The following is a 17,205-nucleotide window of genomic DNA, read 5'->3' on the forward strand; positions in this document are numbered from 1 at the left end:
GGCAAAAGAACCAGAGTCCGATCAAGCGGTCAACGACAACGCGCTCAGCTGCCTTCCAGTAAACACGGCATGAACGGGACCGAACACAGAGACCAACAGGGAATACAGTACCGAGGTGATTTACAGAGTTTGTTGATGGACAGATACATCTACTTTTTGCTGAACCGCAAACAGCTAACGTTACTAACTGTTATCTGTCTGTAAATAGCAGGTTAGCTTTTTCAGCCGGGCAGCTAGCTGTCATAGCTGAATCAGCCCCGGGCTGCCAAGTGCAAGAACACCACCTCGGTCCAGTATTCCCTGTTGTTATACTGGCCTCTGCCAGTCTCGGAGGCTGTGGAGCTTCCGGTCCGAGACGTGAATCCAATGCGAAGTCCCTTAAACCTGCATTCTGTTGAACGGCCAGCAGGGGGCGACGCCTCTGGCTGCAAAAGAAATCCGTTTTGGAAATAATGATTAAATAACCCTACTTCTCACCTGATTTATTACCTCATTAAACACTTTCATAATGAGTTTATGGTCTTAATTGCTCCATTTATTTTAAAATAGACCACAAAGCAGAGTATGTTTCATGGCAGGATTATCTGTGATCGACAAGTCGTTACCACGGCGACCTGTCAATCAGGCAAGAGGCTACTCGTACCCTTGGCACTGTGTAAATTTAAACAGCGCCGTTGAAAAAGCTTATTAGGAGTTGGCTGTTCACTTTCTCTGGTGAGTGCATTTAGTTTTAAGCCAAAAACAACAGGCTTAAAAGTAAATGTTCTCACCAGTGAAAGTGAACTAGACAAAATTTCCAGTCCTGTTAAAATAACAGTTCTCGTGAATTACAGATGCACCTAGCTCAGCAAGCTAACTAGCGGCCATTAGCTCTACCGTCTCGTCCAAATATGGTCACGTCTGGTGAAAACTCAACATGATGGCCAAACCAACAGGTGACGACACCATGACTACGTCCACTTCTTACATACAGTCTATGGTTGGGTCCCAGTCCGGCCGTAGTGTTCACTCAGTGAGAGCTGAACCCGTCTACATGACGGGGTCGGGGGTGCGAAACGCACATGCAGCACTATTGGCTACTGTAAACGCCAATCAGTATCTGCAGGTCCCTCCCTGTCTTTGGGTTTTTAAACATGCAGAAGTAAACAGCACATTCATTCATGAGAAAATCAAATAAAAAATGTTGTAAGAACAAAATAAATCAGCTCTCTGTTGTTGAATGAATCATTAGGCTACATTGTTTACGATTTAATAAACCAGTAAACCAGTAACTTGCAAAAACTGTCTTAAAAACCAACATGAAAATTAATCGTGATAAGATCGTGAATCGTGATCCTGCCTGAAATAAATCGTGATATGATGTTTTAGCCACCCCTACCTCCCAACAAGGCCCATGAGTTTCTAGCAGCCAAAATCTGCTGACATATGTAACATATGCTAATGCTGTTTTCTTACTCTGATGAACAAGAATAATTTTAACAAGGATAAAATAAGAGGAGGCAGAATCCATAACCTGAATCAGACATTTAGTCAGAATCAATGAAACCTAAAGGGTAACCAACCCCAGGATATACATATGGTCTTGCGGTTTTGCCATTGACCTTGCAGGATGATAGCAGAGGTCAGCCACGTCTCCATCCATCTCCATCAGTCCTACTCCAGTCTATTCGTCCCAGCTGCTCTATTGTCCTCTGATGGCCACATGACTCTGCGTGACCTTCACACCCACACTTCATCTGATAAAGCAGACACACTAAAGACACATCCAGATCACAGTGACAGGCTGCCAGCAGACACAGACAGACATCTGAATTCACGCCTACTTATTCCTTTAGCCTCTAGCCTCCTGTAGCCCAGTGACGCCTCACAGCCGTCAGTGGGCCGGACATAATGAGACCCGAAAAAGGAAAATTATCCTGATTTGGGAAACGTCACCAATATGGTATACATGGACAATTTGATGGCCTGAATACTTTCACAATGGGAGGCTTTTTTTAAATGCTGCTGATTCTTTGTGGTGTCCGCTTTTCTTTCTGCCATTAAAAAATAATTGAGATGAGAAGAAAAGGAATGACAAGAGCACACCATGTTGAAAACCATGATGTCAGAACACTCTTTTTTTCCACAGAGCTAGCTATTTTCTGATTAATAATAAATGACCTTCCAAGAATTAACTGTATTTTTTAAATTTCATCACTTGGTTGAAAATAATGCTCGTATTTCTCTTAGAACTGCAGCATCCTTGTATTTTGGTATTTTGTCATTGTATTCTCTGACAATCAAAATACATGTAAAGCAGAAAATGTATCTGCTTTGAAAGGAAGATATTAATATAATATTAAATTTTTATAACACTACTTATTTGAATTACACCTTTAAAACAGCAGAAATAAGCAATAAACATTGTACAAGTATTTACAAGACACCGTTGAACTTAATTCTAACATGATCACAATAACAATGCGATGTTTAGCAGGTCATAGTTTAAGGTGCAACAGAGCAATAAACACTTAGGCTGATTGGTATTTTGAGGTCTTGTGGATCTATAGTGATAAGGGATTTTATTAATCCAGTAGATCCATGGATTAGAAAGTTACTTACTTTCATGGAGAGAAAGTGCAGTAACACAACAACAGAAGGCAAACTCCCAGATAGATCAGTAATCATCAGCACCTCTGGACCTTAACCCCAACTAAAACTAAATATTACACCACCAGATAATCTGTCCAGTGACAGCAGCACCTTCCCTCACTGACAGATGCACCGCCCATAAACCTTCCACCAAGACAACTGCTCCCTGAAAGACAACTGCAAATGAAACAGCTGACAATAAAACTCTTCTGTCTGTATGCCCTGAAACACACTTCTGTCAAATAAATCCAAGGTGGTTTGCTCTTTGGATCTGTTTACAGGGTAGGTGGAGACCATTTTCTGACAGCTGAAGACGGATGGGTTTGGTTTATGAGCGGGTCCAGATGGCTGTTGCTGTCTGGCGTGTCTCTACCAAAGATTAGTTTTAATTAGCACAAACTGCAGGATGGTTCTGTGGGTCTTCACTCCAGAGAAAAATGGCAAAGATACTGTGTGTAAAGGTGTATGTCAGGTGATGTGGTTATGTGTGCATGGAGTTCTACTCAACGTGTATGTTAATATGTAGAGATGTATATCCATTGTGATTTGTACGTTAATAATTAGTAAGCAGAGAAGAAATAATCGAATATAATTCAAGTACAGCGCAATATGCCGCTGACATTTTTTGTTAAAACCACATGTGTAGAGGTGTTGCATGTGACATGTGTTTCAGTCCACACTGCACTATAAAGAAGCTCTGCTTACCTCCACAAGGCTGCCACTCTTCCACAGGACTAACTGGAGGTCGGCTAATGGGATTATGTAGGTTGGAAGCCCTCATAAATGAAGTCCCTGGTGAGGAGCGGGGAGCCCCAGCTTTCCCTTAACCCTCTTTAAAGCCCTGCCTTTCATAGTCAGTCAGACAGCTGCACTAAGACTGCACCAGCTCTGCTACTGTGAGTTTATAGGAGCTGCGCTCAGGGCACTGGCTGACATGACATAGATGGCATTTTTCTTTGTGGAAAAATGTAATTATATGAATAATTTCTTAAGAATATTCCTAAAGCCATTGAGCTTTAATACATTTGAGGCAGATAGGGAGGATAAAGGCCATGGAACCTTAAAGATCACATTTTTGGGTAGTATAGGTTTGCTGATATTGGGCTTTTTTCATACACCTACCAGTCATTGATGACTAAGATAACAGTAATGCTGTATATTGATAAGAAAAAAACAACAAAAGAAAATTTTAAAGCACAACTCAAATCCTTTATGGTTTTTCTCTTTTTGATGCACCGATACACTTCAGATGTTTTTATTTTTGTCTTGATGTTTTTTATGTTTTGTTGGATTTTATATCCTGTTCCTGATATTTCACTGAGCTATATTTTCTGTGATTGCAAACATTTCTTGCAACTCTGAAGAAAGCAGTAGTAATACCAGTAGTACATGTAAATAGAGAATTGTCTTGCTTATTTTTAGGGCTTTATGTGATAAAAGTGTTTAAAACAGTCCAAAACAATTAAAAATATCAATAAAAATCATTAAACCTGTGACAGATCTTTCTAAAATTCACATCATCTGCTGGCGAAAGGCTGCGCAAAATTTAAGGCGCTGCTGCGGAAGACCTGCATTGTGAATCCTATTTCTGCAGGTTTCTGCAGTTCTGAGCAGATGTATGTCCCGACAACAGTGTAGTTAGTTATTTCGTAATCTATCTGATGCTCTTCTACATGACTCTCTCATGGTCACTGACAATATTTGTGTTTTTTCCCTCAAGAAATGTGAGCTCAGACGGGGCAGAGGCTCGGCGCAGACTGAGGGAATGTGAAGGCTTGGTGGACGCCCTGCTGCACGCTCTCCAATCAGCTGTAGGGAAGAAAGACATGGACAACAAGGTAGGACAACGCTTGACTCACCTACAAAAACGTATTATCTACTGCAAATGGTACAAAAAGCTGCACAGGACAGGGCCTCTGTTGTGTGTCCAGTAGTACCACATAGATGAACTTAGATAATAACCTCTATGTCTGTCTTTCCTTCTAGTCTGTGGAGAACTGTGTTTGTATTATGAGGAACCTGTCCTACCACGTCCACAAAGAGGTGCCAGGGGCCGAAAAGTTCCAGGACCCCTCAGCGCTACAGGCCCCTGGCTCAGCAGGTCCACAGAGGAAGAAAAAGGATGACGCTGGCTGCTTCGGAGGCAAGAAGGCCAAAGGTGAGAAAGGGGAAAGAGGGAGACAAAAATAAAATCATGATTAACACTCATCATAAATGTAAATGCCAAAATGAGATTTCTGCCACTTCAATAAATATTTTAATTATAAATTATTAAGATTTTTAGTGCGTAACAGGTAAGTTAGGACTAATTAGAAAAGTTTGTCTTAATGTGAGTTCCTTATAAGTGGATAATATTTTGCTTAAATGATTGGTAGGAGCTGCATGCAATGTTTTCATAGTCCAAATTATTGTTTTCACCTTTTGCCTTCTTTTAATTAGTTTTTTCATGAAATCTGTTGGCTGTACAAAAACATTATAAACCAAGAGCAGAGCAGAAATTTTGACAGCTGGATTGCAGAGATACGATTCTTTCCTTCTTGTCCTCCTCTTCTTTGTTGTATTTCCGTTTATTGTTGGTTCGAGATGAGCGCTGAGCTCATACAAATCCTTTTTGACAATGACAATATTTTAGAAATATATTTTAGAAAGTGTGAAGTGATCTGTCACATCTAATGGGCAAATAGTCTATATATTGTGGAAGTCCCAAATGCAATTATCCCCTTCCTCTCTCATTCTCATGAAAATAGGGGTTAAATTTGACATAAATGAGCTAAAAACTGTTTGCTCATGTCCTGACTGAGCCAGAAAACAAATGTTACTTGTTTACTCTCTTCAATTTGTCAGTATTTTTTTTTTATCAATTACATTTAACAACTCCATTTGAACGTTATTGTCCTGGGTGGCATTTGGTTTGTATACGGGATTGAAAGGCTCATAAAAATACATTAAACAGTAAGTAAAGACATCACGTACAGGGACACCTAAAGAGAGTCGGGTAAACAACAAAGCAAGGCCATCAGTTCTCTGAAATGCTGCGATATGTAAATTAACACTTTCAAATGGAGAATAATGCAGAGCAGGAACACATTGGATTTTACATTTGAACAAGCCGCAGCACCGTGCTTTTAAACTAGTGTTTAGTGTGTGGAGACATTAAGGATGAGGCAGTCTGTATATTTACTGTCACATTAACATCTTAGCTTCCAAACAAGACTATGATGAGACATTTGTGTTCAACCTCTTCAGCAAATGACGTCTATCATGGCACCCCGCCTGTCGCGTCAGGTGCTTTTTGTCGTTATTGACTGAACTTAACAGATGTGCCCTGTACACACGCATGTTGTTAGCAGCAACCTCTTAATTAGCATCCTCCCAGGCTGTTAGCTAAACGACACTGTTATCTCCCTGCTGTACAACAGTAATGGCTGCCATTAATCAGTCAGCCAATGAGGCGTGACCACCAGCCAGTGACCCTTGACTTCTAACGACTTATTGGAGAATCCTTTGGTTCAGGGGTCAGGACAACACGTTAGCTTACATGTATACAAATTCATAAAGACACCAATTAACCACATGAGTACTCTCATGTACACACACACACACATTCACATTGAATAATGAGATGTGTTTAGCTGCTGCACACCCTGAAGGTGTTCTTCACGAGGCTCCGGTACAGAAACATTAAAATGCAGCTATAAACGAGCTTGGAGGCAGATAGTAAGAAACACTGCTGGCAGTATGCTTGGTAATTTGTTACCTTAAGTTTGGCCTCCTCTACAGTTTAATGTCACGTTCCATATAAAATATACTATTATGATCAACCCGCGCTAAGCATCTGGAGCTTTGTTCTAGCTAATAAACAGTCTGATTCTTGCCTGTTGTTTCCATCTCTTTGAGCACATTTCTGTTCTTCCCACGCAGTGATTTTAATGAAGCACTTATACAAATGCTGGCAGCGTGTGCTGTTTCTATGTGTATGTTTAACTGTGACTGTCTCTGCTGCCCTCCTATCTGACAGTGGAAGCGGATTCTTTTCTTTCTCAGTCTTTTCCTTTCTTGTTTTTTATTCTTTTCTTTCTTTCCCGCTTGCTAGCTTATCTTCATATATTTTCCTATTTTCCTTCTGTGCTTTCCACTTCTCTGGCTATTTGACTGTTTCTCTCTCCCTCTCCCTTTCTGTCTAAAAAGCCATCCCACTGATACCAACTCTTTGAACTTGCTTCCCAGAGAACACCTATGGACTGCTAATGGCTTCCCATCTAGCCTCTTTTCTATCTCAAAAGTACTCCTTTCCTCCTCTGTCTTTGCTCTCTCCTTGTTGCTCTATTTATTCTTCACTCTTTCACCTTTCCTATTCAGTAAGAGATGACTTCTTTTTGTGAAAACTGCTCATATCTATTGCACAGCTTCTTGACACACGTCTTTTTCACCATGCCTCTCTCTTCTCCCTGCTTTGTGTTTTTTGGCATTGCTGCTGCTTCCTTGGCTAACTATAGAGGAATGGTTTAATCAAGGTGAGTGCCCCCCCTTCAAACTTTCTCACTTCAGCTCTCCTCCTCCTCCTCCCCCTCGCCATCCTCCCTACTCTCTTCCTTCTCTTTCCCCCTGGCTGTAGAATTATAGTTAGAAGTAGTTTTGGGTGTCCTCCAAAAACCTGAAAAAAGTTCCTTGAAGGACTTTAGAAAATTGGTGAGTTTCACTCATTCCACATGCATTCATTCACCACACCTACCTACATACCGTTGCCCAGTATTATAGTCTCCACTTCTCCCAGTCTTCACACTTTGTAAGAATTAGTTGGTACTCTGAGATTGGTGAAAGGTAAAGGCACCACTTGGGGAAACAGGTAAGTCCATCAGTGTCTGTCAGGATGTAAAATAGAGCTGGACTAATCTGTCAAAGATGCAAAAATGAAAATTAAAACCTGAAGTCTATCCCCAAAATCTATGATTGCATTGAAGTTTACATCCTTCTAGACTCCAGATAACACTAATCCCAACAGCTGTTACAAACTGCTATTAACTATTCACCTCTGATTCGTTCTGTTGTGTTTAAGCATGAATGTCAAGCTATGCTGCAGACCCAGTTAGTCTATGTCTTTATGTGTGTGCAGAGGCTTTGAATGATATGGATACTGAAACAGATTTGCACCGAAGCTGCAAATATCCAGATGTAGTGCCGCAATTTGGGGTTTTCCCTGCAAACACGTGGATGTTTTTGTTAAATCCAATAAATGGTTCTTAACTAGTTGGAAAGGTCCTAAAAGGAATATTTTGACATTTTAGGAATTACTCTTTTACTCTTAGATAAGAAAATTAAAACCACTCTGCTGGAGCCAGAAGTCAATAATCTTGCCTTCTATAAAGATTGGAAGTGGTGGAAACAGTAAACCAAGAGCACAGTTTGAATACAGATTATACAAACAACATGTTTGCCAGCAGCCCAAAAACACAAGAGTGATATTGACAGAGAGCAATGTTTTGTATTTTGAATGGGTGGCGGGGTACAATTTCACTGCCATGACTGCAAGCTACCATCCTACCAACAGCCTGTTTCAAACAGGGCCGGTTGCTGCTATCCATCTTCTCTAATCCCCTCACATAGCTTGATAGAGTGGGTTGTAGATTAAAGTAGCAGGAGTGGTTAGTAATATAATAATATAATAGTAATATAATACAGCCCAGTTTAGCCAACTAATATTGTAAGCATTGCTGATTTGCCCAGACTGGATAATTAAAATTTTAAGCTCATGGTATGGATGGTAAGACAAGCCAACTTTTGGCTAAAGAAAAAGGAAACACTTTATGCTCTTTTGATTTTGATTTAGGCAACTTAAATGTGTGAGATTGTTTCCCAAAGGGACTGCAGTGACCGGAAATTTCACTTCCATCTAGTTGAGGAATCAGCCTTTTTGTCTCTGTATCTCTGCACTGTCCCATGGGCATGTCCATGTGCATGCGAGATGGCCATTAGCTGTCTGATCTGCAGTCATCCACACCCCTCTACTCCATGCCCCTTCTTCCACTGCATTATTCAAGGTGTTTTCTTGCTAAGGAAGTACTTCAGTTACAGTTGGGAAGTTTAAGTTTTTAAGGTGTATGCAGCAATATCTGCATGCGTGGTCTTCTGCTTGTACATATTTTTGGTATGTATGCCAATTCATCTTTGTGTTCTATAGCCAACAGCAGGCAGGGTGGAATTTATGTGTGTTAACATATCATGCTTCTAGCTCTCTGTCTACATGCAAACATTCATGCTTTTTGTGGGTGGGTGTGTAAACCTGGATTAGACCGATATGCCATTTCAGAGACAGAGAGGCTCTTTCATCATGAAAATAATGCAGCTGACTACTCGCAGCTTTAGTCTAAAAATGTCAGCCTTCCAAACCAATATCGGTCTAATACTGGTGTAGATAACATTGTCCTTTATAATCCACTTGTCTTAGGACATGACACTGACATTTTCTTCCCTCTTCTCTCCTCTAACCAGGCAGAAAAAATGGTGAGAATGACAAAAACTACGACACGCTGGATCTGCCCAAGCGCGCAGAGCCGTCAAAAGGTAGGCCTCTTCTGCAACACTTTCACTCCCGAGTGAGAATACCCCAGGGGAAAGCAATTTAGGTGTTATCCTGCAGGAAAAAGACACATAGGTTTAGTTTGCTTGGAGACAGATGAGGTGTGTTGGTCAACAGAAGTGTTTGAGGCCTTTGACAGAGAAAGAGGTGGTCTGGTCATTTAGCTTTGTTTGATGGTTTTGTGCCTTCACTGTAACGGTCGACTGTTGGCATGGTTAATTGGCAATTTGCAATAAAAAAGCAGCCTAAGTTTGTAGCTAAAGGACATCAATAGTTTTGTCTGTTGCATTTTACTGTGCTATAATTCACTGGTGACTGCTGAGCCTTGGAGTGAGTAGATGATGGACATACAATAGGCTACTGTTTTGATAATCCATTAATCATTTGAGTCATTTTTCAAGCAGAAATGCCCATTATTTTCTGGTTCTTGATTTTTAATTGTAAGGATTTTCTCTATTTTATGTAAGTGAAAATACCTCTATGACAGTAAACTGAATATCTTTGGGTTGCGGACAGAACAAGACATTTGAGGATGTCATTTTGGGCTTTGGGAAACACTGATCGACATTATTTTACCATTTTGTGACATTTTATAGAGCAAACATTTAATAGATTAACCGAGAAAACACTTTAATTCAAAATGAAAATAATCGTTCGTTGCAGCCCTGCAGGGTAGGTCTTGTGCCAGCAACATACAAAGCTGGGTAGAAAAAGGTGTTTTGCTGTTTACTGCTCTGCTGTTATATGGCTGACCTTATCGTAGTCAGGATAGAATAGTAATTGTCTCCTCTCCTTTCCTGTCCTCTTTCCTGCTTATCTACCATGTATATAAATAATGTATTATAACAGCTGATCAGTTATATGACAAAAGTAGGTTGTCAAACTCATCACCCGGCGCTTTGAAGAGTACAGCTTTGCCCCCAGACGGTTTAACTGGTTCTAGCAATCATAATGTGTACGTGCACTCATTCTCTCTTTGCTTGAGCATTTTGACACTGACAGGCATTTGTAACAGTTGTAAAGGAAAATGAGTATGCAGGACACATCAGTGCATCTAGACAGTAATAGAATGTGTGTTTGCTTGTGTGTGAGTTTGTATAATACTTTCCTCTGTGGGAAGGTGTGCATGTGAGCGGCTGTCTAGTGGTGTCTGTGGAATTTGCCTGCCAATGTTACACACCCTTGTGTAGTATTTACACATCAGCACCTTCATCAATGTATAGTGGCAGGCACTCAAAGTCTATACCACTTCCTGTTTGACTGCTAATTAGCTGAATTAACATGGCAAAGTGGGCTCTCATTAAACTATTAATTGCTGTGCTTTTCCAAGTTAAGCTGATTTTGGCCCTTTTTTATCACTCCTAAAGTAAAGTAGAGACGATGGGCTTCAACGATGATTATTAATATATTCCACTCACTGGGTTTTCATGGGTAAAAGACAAGCTGGCATGCTGCAAATGTGGATCTGTAGTCGTTACAATTGTGGTGAGATCGCATTACACAATGTGCTCCGAACACCCTTCGGAGTTTTGAATCCAGAGAAAGCAATTATCATTATAGGCCTAAATGTCAAATACAGTTGAAATGTGTGTGGGTTCGTGTTCGTGAGAGTGCTCGGCATTTTCTTGCTTGCAGACAGACAAATCATATTTGACGTATATTTGCTCAACACACAGGCCAACAACAGCAGTGAGGTGCATGGGTAATAAGCTTAATCACTAGAGCTAAGCCCACACTGACTTTTAAAGCACATTTATAACATCTTCCTCTTTGGGAAACATTAGAGGTGACAGTTCTGTTGGCTGTGAGACCATAAAAGTCCTTTGTTGTTTGTTTGTCTATGAAAATGTATGTTTGTGTGGGTTGTGTTGTGCTCCACCCTTCCGCCACCACCACAAACCACCACCTCCCCATGTCATCTGTGGAGAGATTGCAGAGAGACATAGAGGAAGCAGCTGTCATTCGGTGGAGAAGGGTGAGGGAGATATGGGAGATTACATGTGTATCCCGGTCCTGATCTGATGTCAGACAGAGAGGTCAACGCCGGGACCAGCCTGAACCTGGCAGTGGGCAATGATTAATCTTTTGTTTGTGTGTGGATGTGTGTGTCTGAAAAAGAAAAAAGAGACTGCAAGAGAAAAAGACAAAACAGCCATGCCTGATGGGTATTTTTAAGTTTCCCAACTGTTTTAAATGCAGTTTGATACTAAACGTTTTGTCACCAATGTCTCCTGAGAAAATGCTCTCTCTCTTTAGCTGCTAAATGCTCCCCTATGTTCACCAGCAAGTGCCTTACTTTATCTGTCTGACGTTTGATGCTGAACAGTATAGCGTACAGCTGCCCGCTGTGACGGAAGTAAAGCTGATAAGACCAGCGAGATGTCAAAGTAAATTTTAAGGCTATAAAATTCACATGATGTAGCACTAAAACTATGTGACACTTTTTCAGGCATTTCTGCAGCTTGTTAAAGAAAAAGCATGACATTTTTGGGAATACACATTCACTTTCTTGCTAAGAGTTGTCTGTACAGTAAATATGCGGTACAGTAAAATCAGACTAAAGCTTTAATTAGCTAAGCGTAGCATATAAACAGAAAGCAGCTCTTAACCAAGTAGTTAAGTTTTAGAAGGATCTGAGAAAACTTTTTTTGTCATTTATGTATGAGGGATTGTTTATTTACATAAGAGATTTGCCTGCCTTTCTTTTCAAAGTAAAAGTCCAATGTCAGGTGTTTTTCTGCCTGGAAAAACTGGCCTTGCCAGTTGTTGTGATTCATCCTTCTAGTTCATTATGTGGCCACTTTGTCTTCCCCAATTTATTATTATTTTGTCCGACCTGTTGCAGGCACGTTCATCAGCAGAGAAGTCGAGTTACTGGCATTTTTCAGGCCGCACAGAACAGAGGCAAACAAAAGGCTGTAACAAAAGTAATTAAGAAGTGTGAAAAGACGCATTTAATTAAAGAGCCAGTGAGTGCGGCAGCCCCTGAGATGATGAAACATTTTCCCAGCAGTTAATTGAAACTACAGCGTAAACCTTTAGACTGGAGAAAGGTAAGGAGGGGGAGAGTGGGCAAGGCGTGATGTGTGATGCACTTGTACAGATCTTGGCTGCTTTTCTCTGAAAGTGGAGGTTAAAGAACGGCTTCAGGAGGTTGAGAGACGGCAGAAACAGTTGTTGGCTGTTCTGAAAGAAACACAACTTCAAATTAATTAGCCATTAGCTTTGATGCAGTGTTCATCTCATCCTCCCCTCACCTCTTCATCTGCTCTCTCATATACGTGTCTCTCCACTGCATTGTTAGAGCGGTGTCACGATGCAGGAGAGCGAAAAGAGCCTCACAACATCTCTGAGCATGTGGGTGTGTTTTCAGTGAGCTCCAGCAACCAAAGTAAATGAGTACAAGTGTGCAGATTCCAGCGAAGCTAAGACAAATCATTTGACATTGACAGATGAGGAAGGTGGGCTTTGACCTTTTTTCTTTACGTAGGTACAGCCAGCCTAGCTATTAAAAGCTTTTTAACATGGGTTAAGATGATTCATTTGTTGTCTGTAGCAAGCCGACTTATTGTAGACAGTAAGTACACATGCGCATTTCAAGTTCAATGATATTTGTCCCTGAAGGGCAATTGGTTTTGCAGCATAAAGTGCAACATAAAAACAAACATGAAATCAAATTAGTGAGACAAAGACTGTTCAGTGAGGTCAGACTGCACTGTGTACTCCAGTGCCATAAATCTCTAAATTCAGCATCTATTTTTTATCACGTAGACTAAAGCTTTGATCATACTTAAGTACTGACACAGACAGCTGCAGACTTGCGTGCAGACATACTGCAATGCACATTAGAAAACATGATGGTGACCTCCTGACAGCAAGAAAAAGAGGTCATCATTTGTTGTATTTTGCGGAACGACAAAATAAAAAAAATTACAAAAAATATATAAATTAGAAAATGGCATGTGCAACAGATTAACCAGAATATGATCATGGATGTGAAATACAGTACATGCATACAGTGCATGAAACTAGCATCCAGTATACCTTTGTAGTGCATGCACAGTGAGCGTAATTTCATACAGACAGTTAGGGCTGGACAATATGACCAAAAATGTTGTCACGATAAAAAGTTTTATATCTTTCGACATCGCTAATTATCACGATAAGTATCAAATCTTTATTTAATTCGAGTTTAATGGCTGATTTTTGCTCCCGAATGAAAGTTGAAGAAACCTGATCGTTAATTAACACCACAGCACAAAACTGGCAGATTTGTGCCTGATTTTATCTGAGACATTTATCAGGTTGTAAATTATTATTATTGATTGTATAGTGTAAATGGTGTGTTAATACATCTACAATACTGCATTTGTACCTTTTATATTCCTTGTGCTGCTATGATGACCTAAATTTCCCCTACGGGGGATTAATAAAGTAATATCTTATCTTAATTGTGGTTTAAACTCTTCATCATGGTCAACACTTGAGACCAAACAGTGGATCACTTCACAAGTCTGAGGTGGAACATTCAAAACAATTATGATAAAATCTTTAACAAATATGAGTGAGTAAAATGAAGTAAAAGCTTTTTTCACTTCTTTTTCCAAGTCCTAATTCGTGTACGTTTTAAGTGAATATAATCAAACATTTATTGAATATTTATTGAACATTTGTTATATTGTTATTGAAAAAATAATTATTATATTATTATAATAATTATTGTTATCGTTTTATTGTCCAGCCCTACAGGCAGTGCAGTACATTTTGAGTAAATTATGGACGTCACTAAAAACCACAGTTGTCAACCTCATTGGCCATCAGGGGATCATCAAAGTTACTGGGAGTGAATGTCGTACACAATGTAATGATAATGTATTATAGAGTTAAATATTTTAGACTGAACCAAAGAGGTGGACCGGCAAACCAACTTTCCATCCCTAGAGCCTTGCCATGACTAAAATAAAAATCAAATGTTGGTTGTGGGTATATCAACTTAACCTTCATTCTGTAACATAGTAATAAAAACTATGCATACATTGTCAACTTAAAAAAACCACACTACTGAACCAGCACGCTCCGTACTATTATATTCTTTATATTAGGACATAATAGGAGACTTTGTGGGTGAACGCTGTTTCCTCTGGCAGAGCTTATTCCCATCATGATAAATCTTTTTGTCAAAGCTTGTAGGTTTCAGTGAGGCTGATTGACCACAGCTGCATTAGGTTGTGCTAATAAATCATATCTGAAAACAATGGCAATCTGAAGTAAGAAAGGCCTTGTGTTTGTAAAGCATCAGTGCTTTCCATGTGCTTGCCCTCTCCTTCTCTTTCTACCTCGCTTACTAATTCTCATTTCTCTTGCTCCCTGCCACTTCAGCGCTCTCTCCATTCCTGGGAGATGAATTGTGCTTCACTCGCCTCACAAACACACAATAAGCAATTGAGAAAACAGCAGCGTTTACCAAGACGACAACTGTGTAACGTGTCTCACCGCCTTCTCTTGCAAGCTGAGCATTTAATTTGTGAAGAGGTCTTAGTGTTGACAAACAACACTTGTTCCAGTTGTGATGTATTGCATTGTGTAACCCTCTTTGATATCATCCCACTGGAGATCTCTGTTTGTAGTATAATGAACACTGACTGTTTTGCTATCGGAGTCATCTCCTTCTCTGATGCATCTCAGCTCTTGAAGTCTGAAAAGTCATAGGCTCAATTGAATTAAGGAAAACAGAGTTACGCTTTCATTGTTTGTCTCTGCGTTGTTGCCACACATGGAGGAGAAATATTTCACTTAATGTCTTTGTAGCATGAATCTTCTAATCCTTTGTGGCTCATAAGCTGCGGCAAGAAAAACAATTGTCTTGCCCAAAGGCACAATGAACGTCCTGCTGCAGTGAGCAAATACTGTATCTTCAAGAAGATCCATTTTTCAAGATAAAGCATCTTTGCTTCATTAACTGCTGCCAAGTCAGCTTCAGTAGCACAGTTCCAATGGGAGGGAAAGTTTTGGCCTGTTGTACGTCCATTTTACACCCCAAGATAAAGCAGAATATCATGAATAATTTACGCTTCATCCCAAATTCCAAGTCTTACATAGTCACTCTCCGTTTTCATGGCTGTGGAATTTAACACCTAGATAGTGAACGCTGACTCCTGGCCTTTCTGAGTTCTTGCCAGCTTGCGGCCTGTTGCGCACTTTGGTGAATCACTCACCCTTTTGTTCAGAATAAACACCCTACTCAATCGCTCCAGCTGCGTCCCTTCTTCACCTCCTCTTCCTCACTTCCTGCTGTCACATTTCACAGTGTAGTGAGACCCCAAAATGACGATGGCTACCTAATGAACGTCTGCGCACAGAGAAGGAATGTCTCACGCACACACAGCAAGCACAGAGGCAAAAAAGCATGCATATAAACATATAACACTTGTACGGACACATGCTCATGCACATTCACACATGGTTTCTCACTCTCAGCTTCTCTGCTATCTTGACACGTATCGTCCACTCCACACAGTGTTGGGTCCAGACTGTCTGGCACCTTATATCACTCTCCGTCTCTTTGTAACCGTAGTCATTACATTTCCCTTGGCATTACACCTCCCTTAGGCCAAATATACAGTGTGTTGCATCGCCTCTACAATTTTTATATTGGATGCCATCACGTCCACAAGGAAGTCTATCCCCCACCAAGAAAAGGGGGCCAGCGTATCACGAGGTGTCATGAGTGACAAATCAGTTTTATATTTGTGTTCCATTTCTTTCATAACCTTCTAATGGAGAGGCAAAGCTAAATGGGATACAAACAAACAAAATCCCAAAAGAGACATTGTGATCTCAGGAGACTTTCTATGTAAATAAAGTATAAATAAATATAAACAAAAACCTAGAACCAACACATCACAGACTGAAAAACCTTACACGGGGGTGCACAAGCGGCAGAAGGAAAAAAAGTGATGAGCCTGAGTCAAGGCACAGATGTAAGATTACTCCATTTACACTTGCATGTGTCTGGCAGATTGGACAGCTATCTGATATCAAACAAGTGAAGTGGAAATGCAGCCAAGAAGCTTTCAAAGACAGACTGAAATGAGATTGTTGTGTTGAGTTGCAGTCAAGCCAGGTGTTTCAGGTTGCATAAGTAAACACTACTTTGTCCAACTGTAAAGTACATCAGTAGTTGTGCTTTTTCTTACTGTCACACTGTGGGTGGCGATGGCGCAATGGATAAGACACGTGCCTTTGGTGTGAGAGACTGTGACACATCTGCCAATGTGTCCCTGAGTAAGATAGTTAACCCCAAGTTGTGACCTCTGACATGTATAGCAATTGGACGCTTTGGATAAAAGTAAATGTAATGTAAAGCGGCTTTGAATGGCCATCACAACTTTTCCTAATTGTATTAACTCGTTGATGGTTAGCTGTAGCTAGCTAAACTATATTTTTATATATTATTTAAATATTAAATTGCATCTACATATCTGGATATATGATTTTTGAAATGAGTCACATTACATAGATGTCATTTGAAGTAAGTGGACCTAATTTTTTATTTTTTATGCTGGCATGGTATGGACATACCTAGCTTTCAGTTGTTAGAGTATATAGAGTAGAGTAAAATACAGACAAGTTTCGAAATGTATTTGTCTAAAAAGTATGTGTGCACGCTCCATATCCAAATGTTCCTTTCACCCCTCCCTCACACCTCACCTGAGATTAAATCCCGCTGTACCACACCAGCTGTTGGGAGTGCCACTGAGCCTGCTCAGCTGGCCATGGCTAGTCTGCCAATCACAGTCCCTCCTTTGTTGTTGATAATAAAACTAAGCACAAGACAGAAAAGGGGCTAATTATGTGAATAGCCAGCGGCTTGCAGCTGACATTTTAGCAACTGCATCTCCCCCTTCAACTCCCCGCCATCCTCTCATGAGCCAGTTCACACAAGCCGTGATAAAAAGGAGCGATAATAAGGTGAAGAGGAGTGAAAAACAAATGAG

General features: G+C 40.3%; 1 protein-coding gene across 7 annotated transcripts in view; it reads left to right on the top strand.

Moving 5' to 3' along the window:
• The window catches only part of arvcfb (ARVCF delta catenin family member b), a 228,171-nt gene that overhangs the window by 173,402 nt on the left and 37,564 nt on the right, over positions 1 to 17,205 (top strand). For all 7 annotated transcript variants that reach the window (XM_038702628.1, XM_038702622.1, XM_038702625.1 and 4 more), the window contains 3 exons: positions 4,352 to 4,469; positions 4,618 to 4,789; positions 9,121 to 9,192. In XM_038702628.1, the coding sequence (XP_038558556.1) occupies positions 4,352 to 4,469; positions 4,618 to 4,789; positions 9,121 to 9,192 (362 nt within the window). The remainder of the gene's footprint in view (positions 1 to 4,351; positions 4,470 to 4,617; positions 4,790 to 9,120; positions 9,193 to 17,205) is intronic.

The sequence above is a fragment of the Micropterus salmoides genome, unplaced genomic scaffold (assembly GCF_014851395.1).
Source record: "Micropterus salmoides isolate LMB-PRFRI ecotype aquatic unplaced genomic scaffold, ASM1485139v1 Ms_hic_scaffold_7, whole genome shotgun sequence".
Classification (NCBI taxonomy): domain Eukaryota; kingdom Metazoa; phylum Chordata; class Actinopteri; order Centrarchiformes; family Centrarchidae; genus Micropterus; species Micropterus salmoides.